Below are 16,775 nucleotides of genomic sequence, written 5' to 3' on the forward strand. Positions count from 1 at the left end.
AGTGGCGCTAGTACTGATATTATCTGCATCTGATAATCCTAAGCAAGTGACTGTATCTTTAGGTTTAATAAACTGTCCCAGACAGGATGCTGCTGTTGTTGGAGTGGGTATGCTGGACTGTGTTTGGGTCATAGTGCTTGGGCTGACCTTGAGTGTTGATGTATACATGGAAACTGGTAGGGAAACTGAGCAATTTTTTTGCATTAACTTGTACTGTGTGAGAAGATAGTTAGTATGCTTGCTCATTGCAAGCATTAATGATTATAATCTCTGTCTCCATATTTTAATGAAGCACTCGCTGCAGAGCTAAAGAGAATATGACCCATGGATTAGTCTGTGAGCCAATAGAGAACGGCTTTAATGCTTACTAAGTCCTGATCATAGAGCTGAGTTACGTCCATCATCTCTGGTGTAATTTGTGCTGTTAAAAAATCCGGATCAAGGCACTCTGGTGGATTGTCAGCCAGATCTTTATTATGACATGAATTGGGGGACCACCTAATATAACACTCAGTATCATTCATGCCCAGTGATAGTTAAATATACTAAATGTAATCACTTCCCTGCCATTCCTGTGACTTGAGAAAGCACTAATTGGATGCATTGTAGACCTAGGCAGCCACTAATACACTGCTAGTTATCATTGTATGCTCATGTGAAATAAATGCACCTATCCTGCAGATAAACTAACCCATAGCCTTCCAGCCATAGGGTTGGTATTACCTTTACCAGCATTAGAATATTCATAGAGAATATAGTCTCTTCTTAATAGTTTTGTTCCACAGCTGCGAGACAGGATGAAAGTGAGTCTGCACTTCCTAAGTATATAGAGTTATAACATTCTATGCGGCTCAGACTTATCTAATTATTAGTGGCGGCTCTCTGTACTAAGGTTGCAGTATCTACTTACAATAGTTATCCAGACCTGATGCTGCTTGGGTGGCGATTAATTTATTACATAAAATTATATTATTCCTAATTGTCTATCTGTAAGCTTCTTCATCTATGTTATACAGGCTTGTAGTGTAAATAGCAGTCTCTTAGAAAGCCCAAGGCATTGGTCTGAGAGACCATAACCTTATAATTAAAAGACTACTAGAGAAGATAATATCACTGGAGTACTGATTAGGGCATACCTGCGTAATGGCCTTAATATCTTTGTAGCAAACCATAATGTAAGTTCCATGGGCATAGTTCTTCTTATCTCCGGCTAGATGCGTATTCTGAGTGAGAAAGATGGTACCTTCTGGGCAGCGCCAATCGTAAATCTTGCTCTAAACACCGATATTAGTCATGTACATATGATGCACTTAGAACTGTACAGGATATACACACTTCTTTTATTCATATGTATACAGCAATCGAGAAGACATTATTCAGTTCCTGTCTAATTGAACAAAAGCCATAGAAGTAAATACCACAAACCCAATCCTTTACCATCTCAAGTCTATTTCTTGCTCCCTTCACTTGTCTGCTACCCTCCGCGAGCGCAGCGCAAAACACAGCACAACATAGTTCAGCACATAAACTATAATGAAAATACCACCCAGGACAATAGTGGCATCGCTACACCGACGGCGTGATGTCGCTTTGTCAAGTCCTTGGTAGTAGTAGCAGAAGAGATAGTATGTTAATGGGCCAAACGCGGGGCAGATTCCGGATCTGCTCTCGTGTTATTTCCATTTCTTTTTCTGCGGTAATTATAAATGAAGAACTCACATGAATATGAGTTGGCGGACAAGGTCATGGAAGCGCCAAAGAAGGGTCGTTGACTGGGCATTTTGTGGGGCTCTTGCTGGATATGTGGGACCCTTTTCTGGTCTGGCTGTACTCATTTTGTAGCCTAGAGAGTAGAGACAAATATTGCTGAATGAGGGCGTGGGAACGTTCGTGGTCACGGGTAGTAGAATGTATTTAAGCAGTCCTCCAGCGGTTTGGCCTCCACTTGGGCTGCCAAGATCATAATCGACGGGTATGCCCTGCCGGCTGTTTGCCGACAATAGGTATATCAAAAATATTAGATAATGTGATTGTACGTCACCTAATTAAATAAATCCACTTTGTTTCTCTTATGCAATCAAATTGGACCTCTTGTCAAGCGGATTGATGAGAGCCTCAAATGTGATCAATTGCCTTGGCGTAAGCCGTAGTGGCGTCTCTATTTATTACCCCAACGACGTAGAAGGGGTGCTATCTGGGCTGCAAGGCCTTGAGAGCAGGGGTTAGTCTATAAGAGGAAAGGGGAGCAAGTCGCATACTGAGGTCACAAATAATCATGACCATTCAATGCATACTAAAACGCCTGCCACTATAGTACTCGCCATCATTGCTCCTAAAAGGCCCTGAGCTGAACACTGGGATAAGACTTTCGGTTATTCATTGCGTTGATTAGAACCATGGCCTGCCTCTATCTTAGTAGGGTTACATTTACTAAGAGTGGAACTGATGGTAAGACATATAGGGATTTCAACCCCATAATTTGCTTGGCGTCTGCCCATGGACTCTTAATCCAGTTCTAATCAGGCCACAGATATTCCATCTATCTCCCAACTTTGTGTTTGCATACCAGGTGAAATGATGATAACAGATTGCCCTTGACATACGTGCTCTAATAAAGTTATACAGTAGGTGATCACCTGACGCCCGGTCCCACCTGCCGCCCGAAATCACCACCAAGTACGATATCAAACATGAAGCAATTCAACCACATCCAATTGATATTATCTCTCGATTTCTTGGTGGCTTAAAGTCGTCATTAGATACAGTCTATACATGATTTTTAATCGCTCCAGAAGCGGTGGGGTAGCCGTATCTGCCGGCCTCGACGATTTACTGTTGGAGGGGCCTCTGCAACAACTTCAGCACTTATTAGCTTATTTCTATGGAGATTTTGCTGGCGTGAAGCTTTAGAGGGCTTCTTTAGAGCCTTCTTGGCCTGCTGGAAGTTATCTTGAAGCTGTTGATTTGCCTCCTTTCCAGGTGCTCCTCCTCCTTTTGTTGTTTCTTCTGCTCTGCCTCCAAGCGGCGCAATTCTTGTTGAGATGCTCGAATTCTCTTGCGCTCTTCAAGCAAGCATTATTTCTCTTCCTTTACTTGCTGCCGGCGGACCTTTTCTTCCTCTTTTGAAGCTTTAGCGAGCTGTATAGCCTCATCCTTCTGCTTTTGAAGATCACAAGCTTATTAGACCTTCCGCAGAGAATAAAATACTACACCACCATTCTCAGGAGGTGGAATATCAAACTGCAAGGCTTTACCTCACTAGCGCTTCTTCTTCTCATTCTGGAGGGCTGATTCGAGGCCTTGGCAACATAGTTTTAGAAGAATATTCTCCGTAGAGAGGTGGTCCATCGTTGAACTCAACTTCTTGGTGTTTTTATCATATATATCAGCCACCACGCGGTTCAGAAGCCTTTCAATCTTCCTCCAATCTTCTACTTGTAGTATCAAGCAAGAAGACTCACTGGTAGAGGGCCTTAAGTCCTTCTTCTTAGTGAATCACTGCGGAATAATCTCAGGATCCAGAGGCGATATACCGACAGTTTTCCATGAAGAAAGGATATTTCTCGATGACAAGGCTTGCTGCCAGGCTGGCCAAAAGAGGCGGAAGAAGTCTTATTTAGTAATATAACTTAGGCCCATTAATTTGTGCAAAAATTCCTCCAGTTGCTTGCTATAAGCAGTGGTAAGAGGACTAAAGATCCCAACATCAAGCAGCTGCAGCGAATGAGTTGAATGAGGCAGATATATCATTAAGAGGATCTTATTATCGTCACAGTAATTGATGAACTCCATAGTAAGGTGAGATCCATGGCCATCAAGGATCAAAAGCCTCCAGCGCCTCCGCGCTTTCTCCTTAGTATACCAGTCAAAAATGTCCTTCAACCAGGCCAATCCTAGCTTATCATTTGTCCAACCGCTTGGTGAGGAGGCAAAGAAGCAACCGTGTAGCTCAGGATCAAAATCTTGAAGCCAGGAATCCTGTATATCACCGCTAATGGCCTGGTAAATAAGACCTAGAGGAAGAGAGGTTCCATCAGCGCAAATACAAGCAGTTAAGGTTATCCACTCACAATTCCCGTCCTGCAGGCGCTGCTTGAGGCCACTATTCTGATATTTCTGCTTGGAAAAGATTCTGAGGCCTTTAACCAGCATTCCAATCATAAAGCCTTTCTCATCCATATTGTAGATATCCTCTGGCCGTAGCTCATATTCCTGCAGTTTCCGGCTCAGCAACTTAAAATATAAAGTGTATTTATATGCAGAATCAGCTCATTTTCTTGCGGCATCAATAGCAGTTGTATAAGTTGAAATAAGGTCATCTTAGTGGCACTTTAAAAAGCACCCAGGCCAGTGCTTTCTGGGCTTCTTTCCAGTAAGCTCTTTAGCAAAATTCCGCAGCATTTTATGCAAGGCAAAGAGGCCTCTCTCAGTAAGCTTGTTAATATACTTTATGAGTTCCTTATCTTATTGGTTGGTGAGAATTCGCTGCTCCTCATACTGATGGTCCCTCAAGCATTAAACCCCGCGGTGGCGCCTCAAGAGCGTTGACCAGCTAACGCCATACTTGTTTGCAAAGAAAGTATAATTAATCAATTCGCCTGGTTCCAACAATTCAATTACTTCTAAAGCCACTTCAATTAGAGTCATATTAGTGGAGTTATGAGCAGTTGAAGTTTGGTCATTTTGAAAGTCAGTGAGGGGAATCGGGCGGCAGGTAGGACCGGGCGTCAGGTGATCACCCACTGTAGTATATGAAGTCGCTGGCTATAGAGTAGGACCAGAGCTAACACAAGCCCGCGGCTCCCGACAGTTAGGCCAAAGGAGTTCTATTACTGTCATAGCATGGAAAAGTGGTCGATACAAGTCTAGCTGGAGATCATCATATTATCTGATATTCACGCTCAAATAGCAGCGCTAAAGTGGAATAGCGTCGCCAGTGGTGCAGAGAAAGTCTACTTTGACCGAGGCAGGCCACAGGGTGTCCAGTCGGATCTCATTATGCTTGATCAATGTCTCTTGGTCGATTCATCCTCATCCCCTCGTCCAGCTTATGCTCCACCAACTATGCCTAAATAGGCCACCCTGTTATGCATATGATTGATAGTCTGTGTGGCCAACGGGGCCGGAGAAGGCTGAGATAGTACTGTTGACGGAAAAGCTCCGAGCTATGTTCTGTATGGTTAAGTGTACCTCAATACCACCAATATCTCTAAGTATACTAGGTAATCTTGGAATATATGGTCTTTGGAGTGGTTATTTTACTAGCACAAGTTATCAGAAAACCTGCTGGTTTTCCGAAATCTGCGACAACTATGGCTAAAGGGAGTATACCAAGGACCTTGTTATTCCATTAGGTAGTTCGCTACCAGACTGGACAATATGAGGCCCTGGTTAGCGTGGGGTCGCAGGGTAGTATCATTATGGGACGATGTATAGTCTTGTTGAGCTGATATAAAACATATAAATCTGTCTTCTCAGGGAAACTACCCAATAAATCCTTACGTTTGCTCCATTTATCTCTTAATTCAAAGAAGTCCCTTTTCAACATGAAGGACCAGTTGATTCTCGTTTCCCTGCTTTCTATGAGCCACTGCGGTCTAGCTGCCCCTGTCATGAGTGAGGATGTCTCTCTAGCCACTCTATCTCAGGATGTGAGTGACGATGAGCTTCATTCCATAGCCATCCGGACCCCGAATGAAGCCCATACTGTGAAAACCCACCTGGAAAATCGGGCTTTTAGTTGCAGCCCACTGAATGACCAGTTGATTAGAGTTATCAAAGACACAACTGCACAGTGCGTATCAGTTAGCTCCATTTACTGCTAGATTTCTCACTAATACTGCAACTCCAGGTTAGCATTCTTGAACATGGGCGCTCACTTTGCAGCCGAGGTATGCGAGCATTATCACTTCGACAACTGCGCATGGTGGATCAGTCACATCCAATGGGCTATAAACTCGATCTTTGCCATTGCAGCGGCGCGTGGAAGAGTCAACGGCGCCGACGGCGTCTCCATGGACCAAGAACTACAGTCCATTGATGTACGTAGTTTGTCCGACGCAAGCTACGCAGACACCATCAAAGAATGGTTGCATGATGAGAGATTCAACTTTGAGACCGTGGAGGATGTCGATGTCCTCACATTAACCCATCAAAAGCGGAGCAATGATGAACCTGGCCTCGTGCACCGCGCAATTGTCCGGGGTATCAAACAAGAAGGATATACTCATGAAGTTGCTTTCAACTTTTATAGCAACGGAGGGACAGTCCTCCATCTGGGAGCCGCTAATCAAACGCTCGCCGCTGACCCTTCGAATCTCAGAAAGCGAGCTGGGTTAGGGCATGAGGGGTTCAAGATCTCGTTTACTACGCGGCAAGGCGCGGCTCTCACAGTCGCTGAGCAGAATGAAATGGCTCGTTCTATTGCCTCCGACTGGGCACAGCGTGTGTTTGCCACAGAAGATTATATTGGGCTTGTCAAGGATGGTCACAAGGCGGACTTCTACTACCGGATTATCCCCGAGGTGCTGGGGTTTGGTCTGAACTATGAGAGTGTGGATGTTTGCGGTGGTATGGCAAGCCTCCTGTAGGGAGCTATCCATCCACTAGATATTTTTTGCGAATTTTCCAAGGCCATCGAACCTGTCGGACAGGGAGGAGTTAGAACCAAAGACCCATTGATCCTGTGATCAAAGGAGGGCCTTTGAAGCCGGTATATATATTGGAGAATAGCCGTAGACATGTTGAAGATCACATATGCTCTGTATAAACCAGTGCATTGATTCTTATTATGCATAGAATAAAGACCTGTTACTTGTGCATGGCAATGTGGAGTCTTATATCATCTACAGGAAATCCGACTACTCTTCCTGGCACAGAATCATCCTTCTATCAAACATCTCCACTTACATTCCCCTTCAGAACTTATATTTTCAATGCAGACCCAACTAGACCTAAATATGAGTCCGTACCCAGTCTATTATGATACAACTTCTGCGACGGTTAGAGTAAATAAAATCATCCATTCATCTGTCCTGTAATCACAGGCAATATTCTACTTAACCAACATGACCAGTCCAATAGCAATGCACGACGTCTGCTATCCTCTGAATAGTGGATGATCTCAGTAATAGCCTTGTCATATCTGCTAACCAAGCTACATGAGTTCTTATCGACTAACGGTTGACGCTGTCTAGTTGATCCAGCTCCATGTGTTTTCTTTCCTAGTGCAGACCATCCCGCCCTAGCGATCCATATGGTTGCAACGCCTTGACCAATCTATCACACTGCTCTTCAAGTCCATCGTAGCTGCATTTCTGAACTTCTGGGTTTTCACGAGTCTCGTGGATTAACTCATATAGATTTTGGTGAGAAGCCATGACAGTCCAGTTGCAAAAAGCCATCATCACCAAGGCCAGTAATTGCTCGGACTCAACGAGCTCTGTCGTGACAGATAAGCAACTGAGAATCTGTTTGTTGAGATATTTATACACCGACCCTCGTACCCCTCTCAGAACGGGGTTCTCCCTCTGTCTGCGCATCGTATCGCTTCGGAGATCGACGAGATCATTGATCAGAGTGGTCCCATAGGACAGCTCCATATATTCAAACTCGTCGAGCTGCTGCCCCGTTGCCAGAGATGCCGCAACCACTCCAACAGTATTGGCAATATCAATATGTCGATCAGTAGTCAGCTCCGTCATCCGACTATCGTATAGTCCTCCGGGGAGAACGGGGACGCCAATCAGACTGTCATTCCCGGAATCAGCAATTGCGCGCAAAATGCCCTCGTCCACAACACTACTGCCGCAGGCTACAGAATATACGTATTTTGCATCGGCGCAGAGTTTGGTTTTCTCAAATGTTGGAAATAGAGCGTCTTGTATCTCCAAGGTATTGTCGCAATCTTGGTTCGGTCGATGATCCGGTGCTCTGATTGGGATAATAGATGCAATATCGGCCCCGGCTCAGATGGTCGGGCTTTCTTGGATGTTGTTCAGTAATGCGGGGAGAGACAGGATGGCCGGGATGGCATACGCCGTAATATTAACGAATGGAGGGCGCTACAGAAGCTCTATCGCGATGCAAGCTGGGAGAGCTTTTTGACGGAGAGCTTTTCGACGATAGACGAAGTAAATTGTTATATAATAAATTAGTAGTATAGCATAGCATACTTACCTAGGGTAACTTATACTATAAAGATTATTCTTTACTATATCTAGTAGCTTTCTGCAGAGGTAATCAATGGATCCTGGTAGGACTGTGGAGCTACAGTCTGTCAGTATCTTTGTAAAGCTGATATAGCATCGGCTTTGGTGCGCCGTTTTAGTGAGGCATATGAAAATACCCTTGAAGAAGGAGGGTCCATGGTAGCTCCTTTTTTAGCAGCTAGATGAGCTGCTTCATTTTCAGGAATCCCTATATGCCCAGGGACCCAAAGAATCCGAACAAAGCCGCCATCCGTGTATGGAAATCTCTCCCAAGTAAGCCAGGTTGAGGCGGTGGCCCGGAAGGATTCAAAGACCTCCTGTGATGAGCCAGTGAATGGTGATAGAAGTCGTGTGGCTGCCTCTAGATTGTCTAAGCAAACCCAGAGGTTAGTAGCAAAGCGAGCTGTATGGAGTTTAAAAGCTGCTTTGACCCCAGCCAAAGCCGCTTCGGCTTCAGCATCAAAGACCTCTTGTTTGGGCTGAGAGAGAAAGACAATAAAAGATATTGTTTTCTAGATTGATATAAAGCAAAGCCAGCACCTGTCATTCCATTTGCCAGTTTAGAGCCGTCTGTGAAGGCTTTGATATCAGTATCTGGGAGGGATGTATAGAAATTAAGAAAACTAGTTGCTGCCTGTTTCTTTGACTGTGTGTGTGCTTTGATTCGCCGCCGAGCAGTTTCTCGTGGTTCCTGTGGGAGCCACGGGGCATGTTGTAGTGGGTTTAGTTGTTCTTATTCTGGTAGGGCTAGTACTTGGCGTGCAAAGCGGCTAGTTGGATGGCCAGTTTGAACTATTCTTGCGGCCCTTCTGTAAAGGGGATGGTAGGGATCCAAGCGACGGAGGCGGACTGTGGTGGAGGCAGCTATGTAGTCTAGCTCAGCTTCAGGTGGTAGAAGCCCTGATTCTCGATGGAGTATGGGTATTGAGGTTGTGCGGTAGACAGGGAGGACTGCTCTGGCACCAGCAAGTATTACCTTGGTTATCTGATCCAGGTGTCCCTGGACCCGGTTTGAGATCGAGCCTGTACGGGGGCCTGGACGTGCCCGGCCTGGCCACCAGGTTTCAGCGCCAAAGTAGACTTTGCGGAGGGCGCATGCTATGATGGCTTGCCGCATGAGATAAGGGTTGACCCCTTGTACTGTATTGCCTAAGCTGCGAAGGGCATTTGCAACAGTCATAGCTCTTGAAGCCAAATTCTTCATATGATATTTAAAGCTGAGCTTCTTATCAAAGAGGACCCCCAGCCATCGTAGATATGGACGGGTTGTGCTTCGGAGACTGTGACTTGTCCTGCTGAGACTGAGGGTGTACAGCTGGGATCTTGATCTGCTTCATATCGCGTGAAGAGAATTAACTCAAATTTTATCTAGCGCGAAGGCAATCCCCTCTGCAGAGCCCCAGTTCAGGGCTTCTTGTAGGGATTCTGATAGGCTCTGGCAGTTAGTCTGCAGAGATGGAGAGATAGCCAGGATCGCTGCATCGTCTGCGTACTCAAATCTGGCTTTTGGGCGACCCAATCGGAAGAGGGGGACAGGTAGAGCATGAATAGAATTGGTGATACTGGCGAGCCTTGTGGTAGACCACATAGTGTCTCTATTATAGGCCCACGTTCACCATCATAGTGCATGGACATTGAGTAGGCTTTATCGGACTCTGGCGGGCACACTCCTGATTCGAATCACGTGGGCCGCAAAAACGAGGAGGTATAAGGGTTTCCATTGACAGTAACGTACCGCAAGTCGGTAATGGTCAAACTAATGAGGTGTCTAGCCAAGGTCCAAGTCATTGGCAGGAAGCTAACAATCTCAATTCCCTCGGTGGTGGCAAACGTAGCCTAGCAGTCGTGCAAAGAAGTCGCATTAGATCTTGAGACAAAATGGGACCGGACATAACTTTTGGGATACATATGGAGTGGGTTGTATTCGTGGTTGGTTTGTGTCCTAACCTCATGAACTGAGTACATGAACCTAATGGATCAATTCACAATAATGACGGTCGCAAATACGCTCAATACCATCTAGCTTCGGTGGTACGACTGCCTCTTTTCCCACCTTTTCTGCTCCTTTCTGATTCCATCCCAATACTCATCGGACTCCATCGGCGGGCTACCTGTGAGTAAGTCTGGTCCAGATTCAACGAGCGAAAGCTCAGCGTAGTTGGCCGTGGGTTCCGTGTCGCGAACCTTGCCCGTGGAATGTAGTGGCCTGCGCCCCAGGGACACCAGGTTTTCGGGCACAGGTTTATCCCCTTTGACATGTAGATACTTGGCATCTAGTAGCTGATACTTTGCAGCCCACACAAGTGGCTCCTTGATTTGTGCACCTTGGAATTCGTTTTTACTTCTTTCCGCTTCGGCACTGGCGCCTACAGGGACACCCAGGGCCGCGAGTAAGTCGGCGGAGATGCCACCCCGAGCGCCAAAGACGCTTCTGCTTTGGCTAAAGGTCACGGTATCCGCTAGTTCGTACAGTCCTGTCAAGTACCAAATTTTCGGGCTGGTGACCAGTGTCTTGAGGGTGGGGTTGGCTACAACCAACCACCTCTCGAGGGTTCTCCTGCAGGACTCTTTTGTCAAGATCCTCTCGTCAAGGAACTTCCGGGGACTGGGCAGCAAGTTAGCTAATATCCGGGAAAGCACTCGGGTGGTTGAGAGAGGTCACATACTTCTGTAGCTCAATCTTGCGCCCTGTTTTTGCATATACGAACATCGAGTCGGACTTAGAGAAGGTAGATCCCAGCGAGGCAACATCGAGCGCGTTGATCTCAGCCGAGATCTTTATCGACGGGTCCGTTCCGAGCAGCTGGTTCTCAATCTCGAAGACATGTGCGGATTGTTCAAGTTCATGGGCCCTATGATTTTACATGTAAGCCAAATACCAGATAAGAAAGGGAGTGAGTGGCTCGTACTCAAGATCCTCACCAGCCAAATACCACAGGGAATCGTCGGTCGCTTTGGAATAGTGCCCAAAGCACAGGTGGCCAAGACGTAGTTGCGCTGGCTTCTTCCCGAACCCGTAGAGAAAATAGTGTTGATCGTTGTACCTGGGCATGTTTTTTGACCAGATGATGCCCGTGTTTCAAGGTTACCTTCCAGTGGTCTTGAGTGTTCTTCTGCCTTTCTTATCTGGAGCCTTCGAAAGAATAGTGTGGCTTAGCGGGAGAGTGACATGGTGTCAGGCGATCGTCGTCGGATTGGATCAAGGTCACCAGTCGGAACAATTGCTCATCAAAACGAGAGTACCATGCCACTAGGGGGAGATGGTGAACTGGAGCAGCCCGGCTAGATTCGGGTTCCATGTGCATGTCCTATTAGTTCCATGGAAACCTAGGTGGGCGGTGGCATCCGTTTTCAGCTCGCAGCCACAATCATTCCCGCGTGTTCCAAGATGTCTATGAGTTTGGCTTGAGTCAAAATTCAGTAGACAATCGGATTGGCCTTTTGACAGCCAGGCCTCGTCGAATCACACAGTAAGGCGGGATTCCTCTCAATGACGTATATTGAAGAGGCATGTTCACGCTACGTGGATACTCTACCTTAAGACAGTATGCGTCTAGCATACTACTTAGGAATATGTAGAGCACGCATACTGTCTGAGAATACGAGATGACATTTAGGGGCACTCCTCTTGGGACTGCGCGGCTTACCATGCCTGAGAAATCGTGATGCAATCGAAATATAGTACTGCAAGCGGTCTGAACCTGTCAGAGCTTCTATGGTTCGTGCTGGTCATCGGACAAGGGCGCTGGCGACCTAGAACGACGACCTAGAACGGTGGCTGTACGGTCAGGAGGCGTCTTCAGGATCTGTTCAGGATCCAAAATGCTAGCCACAGGTCAGGTGATCTTGCGCATGCTCGAGTTGATCCATGGGGATGGACAGTCGGCCAATAGACCAGACCCGATAAGTAAGATCGCCGAGGGGTGCTGTACAGGACTCTGCACTGTTAGCAAGGTGCGAAGGACCTGTCTGACCTCGTTAAGAACCGAACCCTTCGCCCGCAATCCGAGCAAGCAATCGTCTTGCCTGCATTTGTATCGCCACAACGCTAGTTCATAAAGTCATACAAGTCTTGGTTTTTTCAAACTTCCTCCTACAACACATCCTACTAGTGGCAATGGACTTTATGGAGATCTGTGAGGTGTTCGGGGGATCCATACTCCCAGACGAGTTTCGTGGTAACTATGAGGACGCGGACCGTCATATCGCGGCTCTTGAGCAAGAGGTTATCGCAGGACCGAGATCAACAACTGCGAGAGCGAGGACAACCCTCCTCCGAGCCATTTACTACACGCTTTCAGGAGACTTCAGAATGGCTCGTGAATATATACATACCCTTCGTGGCTTGCAACATCGAGGGCTGGAGCGGATTTGGGTGCTCCGTGGGCAGATGTACGAATTTTACGCTGCCATGCTGCAGCATCGCCCAACAGCTATTGCATTTGGGATGATCCCTGGGGATCCATACGAAAGGTTGTGGAAGGACGATTCTGATTTGAAGGCTCTGCACGTACAGGCCAAAGAGGCTGGACGAGCCATATGTGCTACCCAATCGACAACCTTGGTCGAGAGGCTAGAGCAGGCAGTGATTCTGGACGTATGGTCCTTCCTGGATACTTTGCAGTCTTCCTACCTTCTACACCCTAATTTCACACCACTTGTTACCGCGGAATCCCTACCACAGGGTAAGGAAGGGAACCTGAGTTTCCTGAATTTTCCACTCCCATATTTGTCTGGTACCCTAGCAAACGATATGAGTCATTCAGGCAATACAACGTTTCAGAATCTCCTGCAGAGAATGTCAAACGACATCAAATGGGCGAAAGGAGCTTTAAAGGAAGACCCTGCTTCTACCCGCCTTGAGGCCGAATACGAAAAGGCCAGCGACTATGCGGGCATGGGACTGTGCAAGATAAACGAAGGAGATCGGATATTGTCACCCTCATATACGAGTCCGATAGCATTTAATTTGATCTGTGAAATCCGCGACAATGGGTGGGCAAATATGGCCTGGGACACATTGGAGCCGACCTTTCCGCTGCAGGATAACGACGGGGCCCAGAGGTGCTATGCGGAGGCCCTCTTCTATATGGAGGCTGCATGTGCCCCAAGGGGCCAAGCCGCTGTCTACCTGCGCAGGGGCTGCGTGAATCACGCAGAAGGGGTCCGATCACACGCAGGACCTGACTGCGCGCATTGTGTGCAGGCTGAGAAGGATTTCTCGACAGCGCTGAGCTTGTTTACCAATGACAACGTGAACCGGAGCCTGACTATCTGCCATCTCATTCTTCTCGGCTGTAGCCGCGGCCGGCATGAATTCGCAGTGGACACAGCAAGACGCTTAGGGGCCGAGTTGCGCAAAGCGCAGAGCCCAAAGCTATCCCACTTCCTCGGGGCATTGATGCTTCGCTTTGCTCACTTTCAGTTCTCCCAACATAAGAACACTACCGTGGCTGCTGCTTGCTGTAAATGTGCCGCTGTCTACCATCAGGAATTGGACAGTCCTCTGGGCTCTCTTTTTACAGCCGAAGCATGCATTACTCTGTACAAACGAACACACAACTGGGCACTCGCGGAGGCGCAGGTTAGAGACAGCATAAACCATTCCAGAAACATACAGGGCGCATTCACATGTATCGACGACATTTTGTCTCGCGGAGCCAGCCTTCAACATCTCCAAATGCCAAGGGCTACCCTCCTCCTCGAGTTTGACACATTGGTAAAATCTGTCTGCTCGATGACCGGAAACGAGAACCTACGTTCGCAGTGGGAGGCGGTACGCCACAGTCTTCAACCGAGAATTCCTCCGAGGAATCCCTCCAGGGGTCCCCCTAATATCATGGGGATTGCGCCTCTGAGTGAGGAGGCGAGACGTCATCTCAATGACCCACTATTTGGGTGCGGTGAATCCGAGATAGCCTACTTTATGCGAACTTATGAGACGCGAAACCAGTTTATCGCCAGCTATTTCCAATCTATTGACCGTTGCTTTGAGGCAATCGGGAGAGGAGATATGGACGCCGCCGATGCCCAACTTGAAGGATTTGTCTCCACCTGCGTCTCAGAGAACACTCTGAGAGTAAGGGATGTGCTCGACCACATGATCCCCACTCTAGCACAACTTGGCCGGGTAGATGAAATGAGACAGGCTCTTCCACACTTTCTTTCGGATTGGTTCGTTGCAGATGGGGTAGAGGACATTGGTATCGTCTGCGATCGCAGAGGAGTACCCAGTGACATCCGGGAACACGCCTTACAGCAGCGCAGGAACATTGCCCAACAGGACATATCAATGTGCTTCATGGCCCAGGCTTGGGATAAAGGACTTGCGATACTGCATATTATCGCCTCCGTCCTCCCTGGCTTTTTCGATAAATTAAGGACGGAGCCAAAGCCAGACACCTGGCAACTGCTCACCTTTGTCGGTGCTTTTTATGAGCGGGCTTCGAAGCTCCACAAAGCGATGGATAATTATTTAGACGGTCTATACCAGTTTGAAAATTTGAGATCTATGATTCCAAACCCCGACGACCGACGCAGGGCTTACTCGACGCTGCACACTGCAGAGTTATTCTGCGGGCTCGCTCGAACGTCATTCGCGCTGTCCCAGCGGGCTGGGGCGAAAAGTCCACAAGAGTGCCGTCTACCTGCCTCTTCCTGGCTAGATCAGACGCTCATCTTTCTCGAGCAAGGACGGGGAAGAACTTTACTCGATATACTACAGGCGCATGATTTTGCAGGGGTAGAGGGGCTTCAAAGGTGGATGGAAGAGTCATACCGAAATCGCCTGCTGTCAACATTGATCCATTCACAGTGCAAGCCTGGGGATGAGCAGGGCTTTTTGGAAAGGGCACGCAATGTTGCAGAAAAGCTCGAGATTCCTGAGGATACATTCAATCCAGTTGAAGAAGCTCTCAAGGATAGGAACGAGACCACAGCACAGATCTTCAAAAACACCATGTTCGTCCCAGATATAGGTGCAATTCTTAGCTCAATTCCTCCCAACGCGATCGTCATAGAAGTTGGCATTTGTATGAGTGGCATGATAGCCATGTGCGTCTCATCCTCGGGTATCCAGTCTGTGCACCAGTCCAGCCTCGGGACATACGCACTACGCCGACTAGTTGTTCGTTATCTTGGAAAGATATTGGCCTTCCAGGAAGACCCAACCCCCTCTGAGGCGGCAGAGCTGAGGGTGAGCCTCGATGATATTGCGGCTACGCTATCTACCCACCTGATCGAACCGTTCGCTGAACATATTCGTGCGAGCGATACTATCATTTTTGTGCCTACCTCATATCTGAACGTCTTTCCCCTTGGTGCATTGATGCTGGACGACGAACCTCTGGTCCTGGCGAAGCCATTCTACCAGGTACCCAGTTTGGTTGTTCTCCAGCGACTTTCGGAAAAGGCAGCAAAATCCAGGCGAGGCAACAGGATCTGCGCAGTAGCAGACTATGATGAAGAGAACCAGATAGTTTATGTTGGCCCTGAAGTTGTTTCGGCCTGCAGTTCCCTTGGCGCAGAGCCGGTCAAGAGGGACGAGTTCTTGCAATCTATCGAAACAGCTGAACTCATACATATTGCATCTCATGGTAGCGAGAACTATTCCTCCCCTTGGGAGTCCACAATCCTCGGCGACACGTTTCGTGTCCTCGACATGGCCACAAAGAATTGCAGCGCCTCGCTAGTGGTTTTCAGCTGCTGCCTCAGTGGCAAGGGGCAGATAAGCTCCGGTGATGACCTTGTGGGGTTCGCACATGCTGTACTTCAATCCGGCGCGCAGGCATTCCTGGGGGGTCTATGGAAAGTCTGCGACGAACTAACCATGCTATTGATGCATTTGTTCTACAAAATACTATCGGCACACGGAAACGCCCCTTCAGGTACTGCGATATCCGTGGCAGACGCCTGGCATCAGGCCGTCCGAGCTTTCTACCGGCTAGACGAACAAAGCGCACTTGCACTGATTGATGAACTGGAGAACCTGTGGCGAGCCACCCAGGGCACAAGCGCTCGGCCGGACGGTGAGTATGATGATCTAGAGTATGAGCTGGATGAATTACGGGAGATGATAACGGAAGGAAAAGCGGACTTTACGTCTCCTCGCAATTGGGCTCCATTTGCTCTGGTCGGATGTGGGAATGTCAGGATTGTGGGATCAGCTCCACACGGACAAGAGGTTGAACTCGCTAATGGGGCCAGTGAAGTATGATAATATGCTACTTTGCTTGGTGGCTCTCGTCAGAATGAAGAGCTTGATGGAGAGGTTCAGCATCGGCACAATCGTTGTTCCTCTGCTCGGTTGGAATGAAAGGTCAAGGTTGCAAAAGTGATTACATCTGTCATGTCAGGTTGCATATTCTATGGTAAATATTGACAGTTCCCGACATTCTTCAACCCCTCCTTCCTTGCTCATACGTGTATAGTTGGTTTACAATCTGCGATATCTCCGTAACCTTGTTCATCGTAGCTTCATTTACCCGTGGACAGAATAGGTGCTGTACCTTGTCAGGATGCCACCTCAACCGCTCGACTTTTAAATTAGGAAGAAGTTGAGCCCTC

The 16,775-nt window shown here is 47.7% G+C and overlaps 4 protein-coding genes across 4 annotated transcripts, besides 5 other annotated features; 2 read left to right on the forward strand and 2 right to left on the reverse strand.

The window, feature by feature from the left end:
- Positions 1–3,510: 3,510 nt before the first annotated feature.
- Positions 3,511–4,572: a mobile genetic element.
- A 974-nt stretch (positions 4,573–5,546) lies between these two features.
- On the forward strand, positions 5,547–6,590 carry NFIA_057710 (uncharacterized protein; the record flags this gene model as incomplete). Its single annotated transcript, XM_001258317.1, has 2 exons — positions 5,547–5,794; positions 5,852–6,590. The coding sequence occupies 2 exons, from the start codon at positions 5,547–5,549 to the stop codon at positions 6,588–6,590; spliced, it is 987 nt and encodes a 328-aa protein (XP_001258318.1).
- A 633-nt stretch (positions 6,591–7,223) lies between these two features.
- NFIA_057720 (uncharacterized protein) lies at positions 7,224–7,703 on the reverse strand (the record flags this gene model as incomplete). The annotated part of the gene is made up of 1 exon (XM_001258318.1): positions 7,224–7,703. The coding sequence occupies one exon, from the start codon at positions 7,701–7,703 to the stop codon at positions 7,224–7,226; it is 480 nt and encodes a 159-aa protein (XP_001258319.1).
- A 389-nt stretch (positions 7,704–8,092) lies between these two features.
- Positions 8,093–8,122: a microsatellite.
- Positions 8,123–8,233: 111 nt separating this feature from the next.
- Positions 8,234–8,689: a mobile genetic element.
- Positions 8,683–9,702: a mobile genetic element.
- Positions 9,703–10,229: 527 nt separating this feature from the next.
- NFIA_057730 (uncharacterized protein) lies at positions 10,230–11,262 on the reverse strand (the record flags this gene model as incomplete). The annotated part of the gene is made up of 3 exons (XM_001258319.1): positions 10,230–10,815; positions 10,877–11,062; positions 11,120–11,262. 3 exons carry the CDS (start codon positions 11,260–11,262, stop codon positions 10,230–10,232), a joined length of 915 nt encoding a protein of 304 aa, XP_001258320.1.
- A 697-nt stretch (positions 11,263–11,959) lies between these two features.
- Positions 11,960–11,983: a microsatellite.
- A 344-nt stretch (positions 11,984–12,327) lies between these two features.
- NFIA_057740 (CHAT domain-containing protein) lies at positions 12,328–16,708 on the forward strand (the record flags this gene model as incomplete). The annotated part of the gene is made up of 2 exons (XM_001258320.1): positions 12,328–16,419; positions 16,640–16,708. The coding sequence occupies 2 exons, from the start codon at positions 12,328–12,330 to the stop codon at positions 16,706–16,708; spliced, it is 4,161 nt and encodes a 1,386-aa protein (XP_001258321.1).
- Positions 16,709–16,775: the final 67 nt, after the last annotated feature.

This window comes from Aspergillus fischeri, genomic scaffold (assembly GCF_000149645.3).
Source record: "Aspergillus fischeri NRRL 181 1099437636266 genomic scaffold, whole genome shotgun sequence".
Lineage (NCBI taxonomy): Eukaryota > Fungi > Ascomycota > Eurotiomycetes > Eurotiales > Aspergillaceae > Aspergillus > Aspergillus fischeri.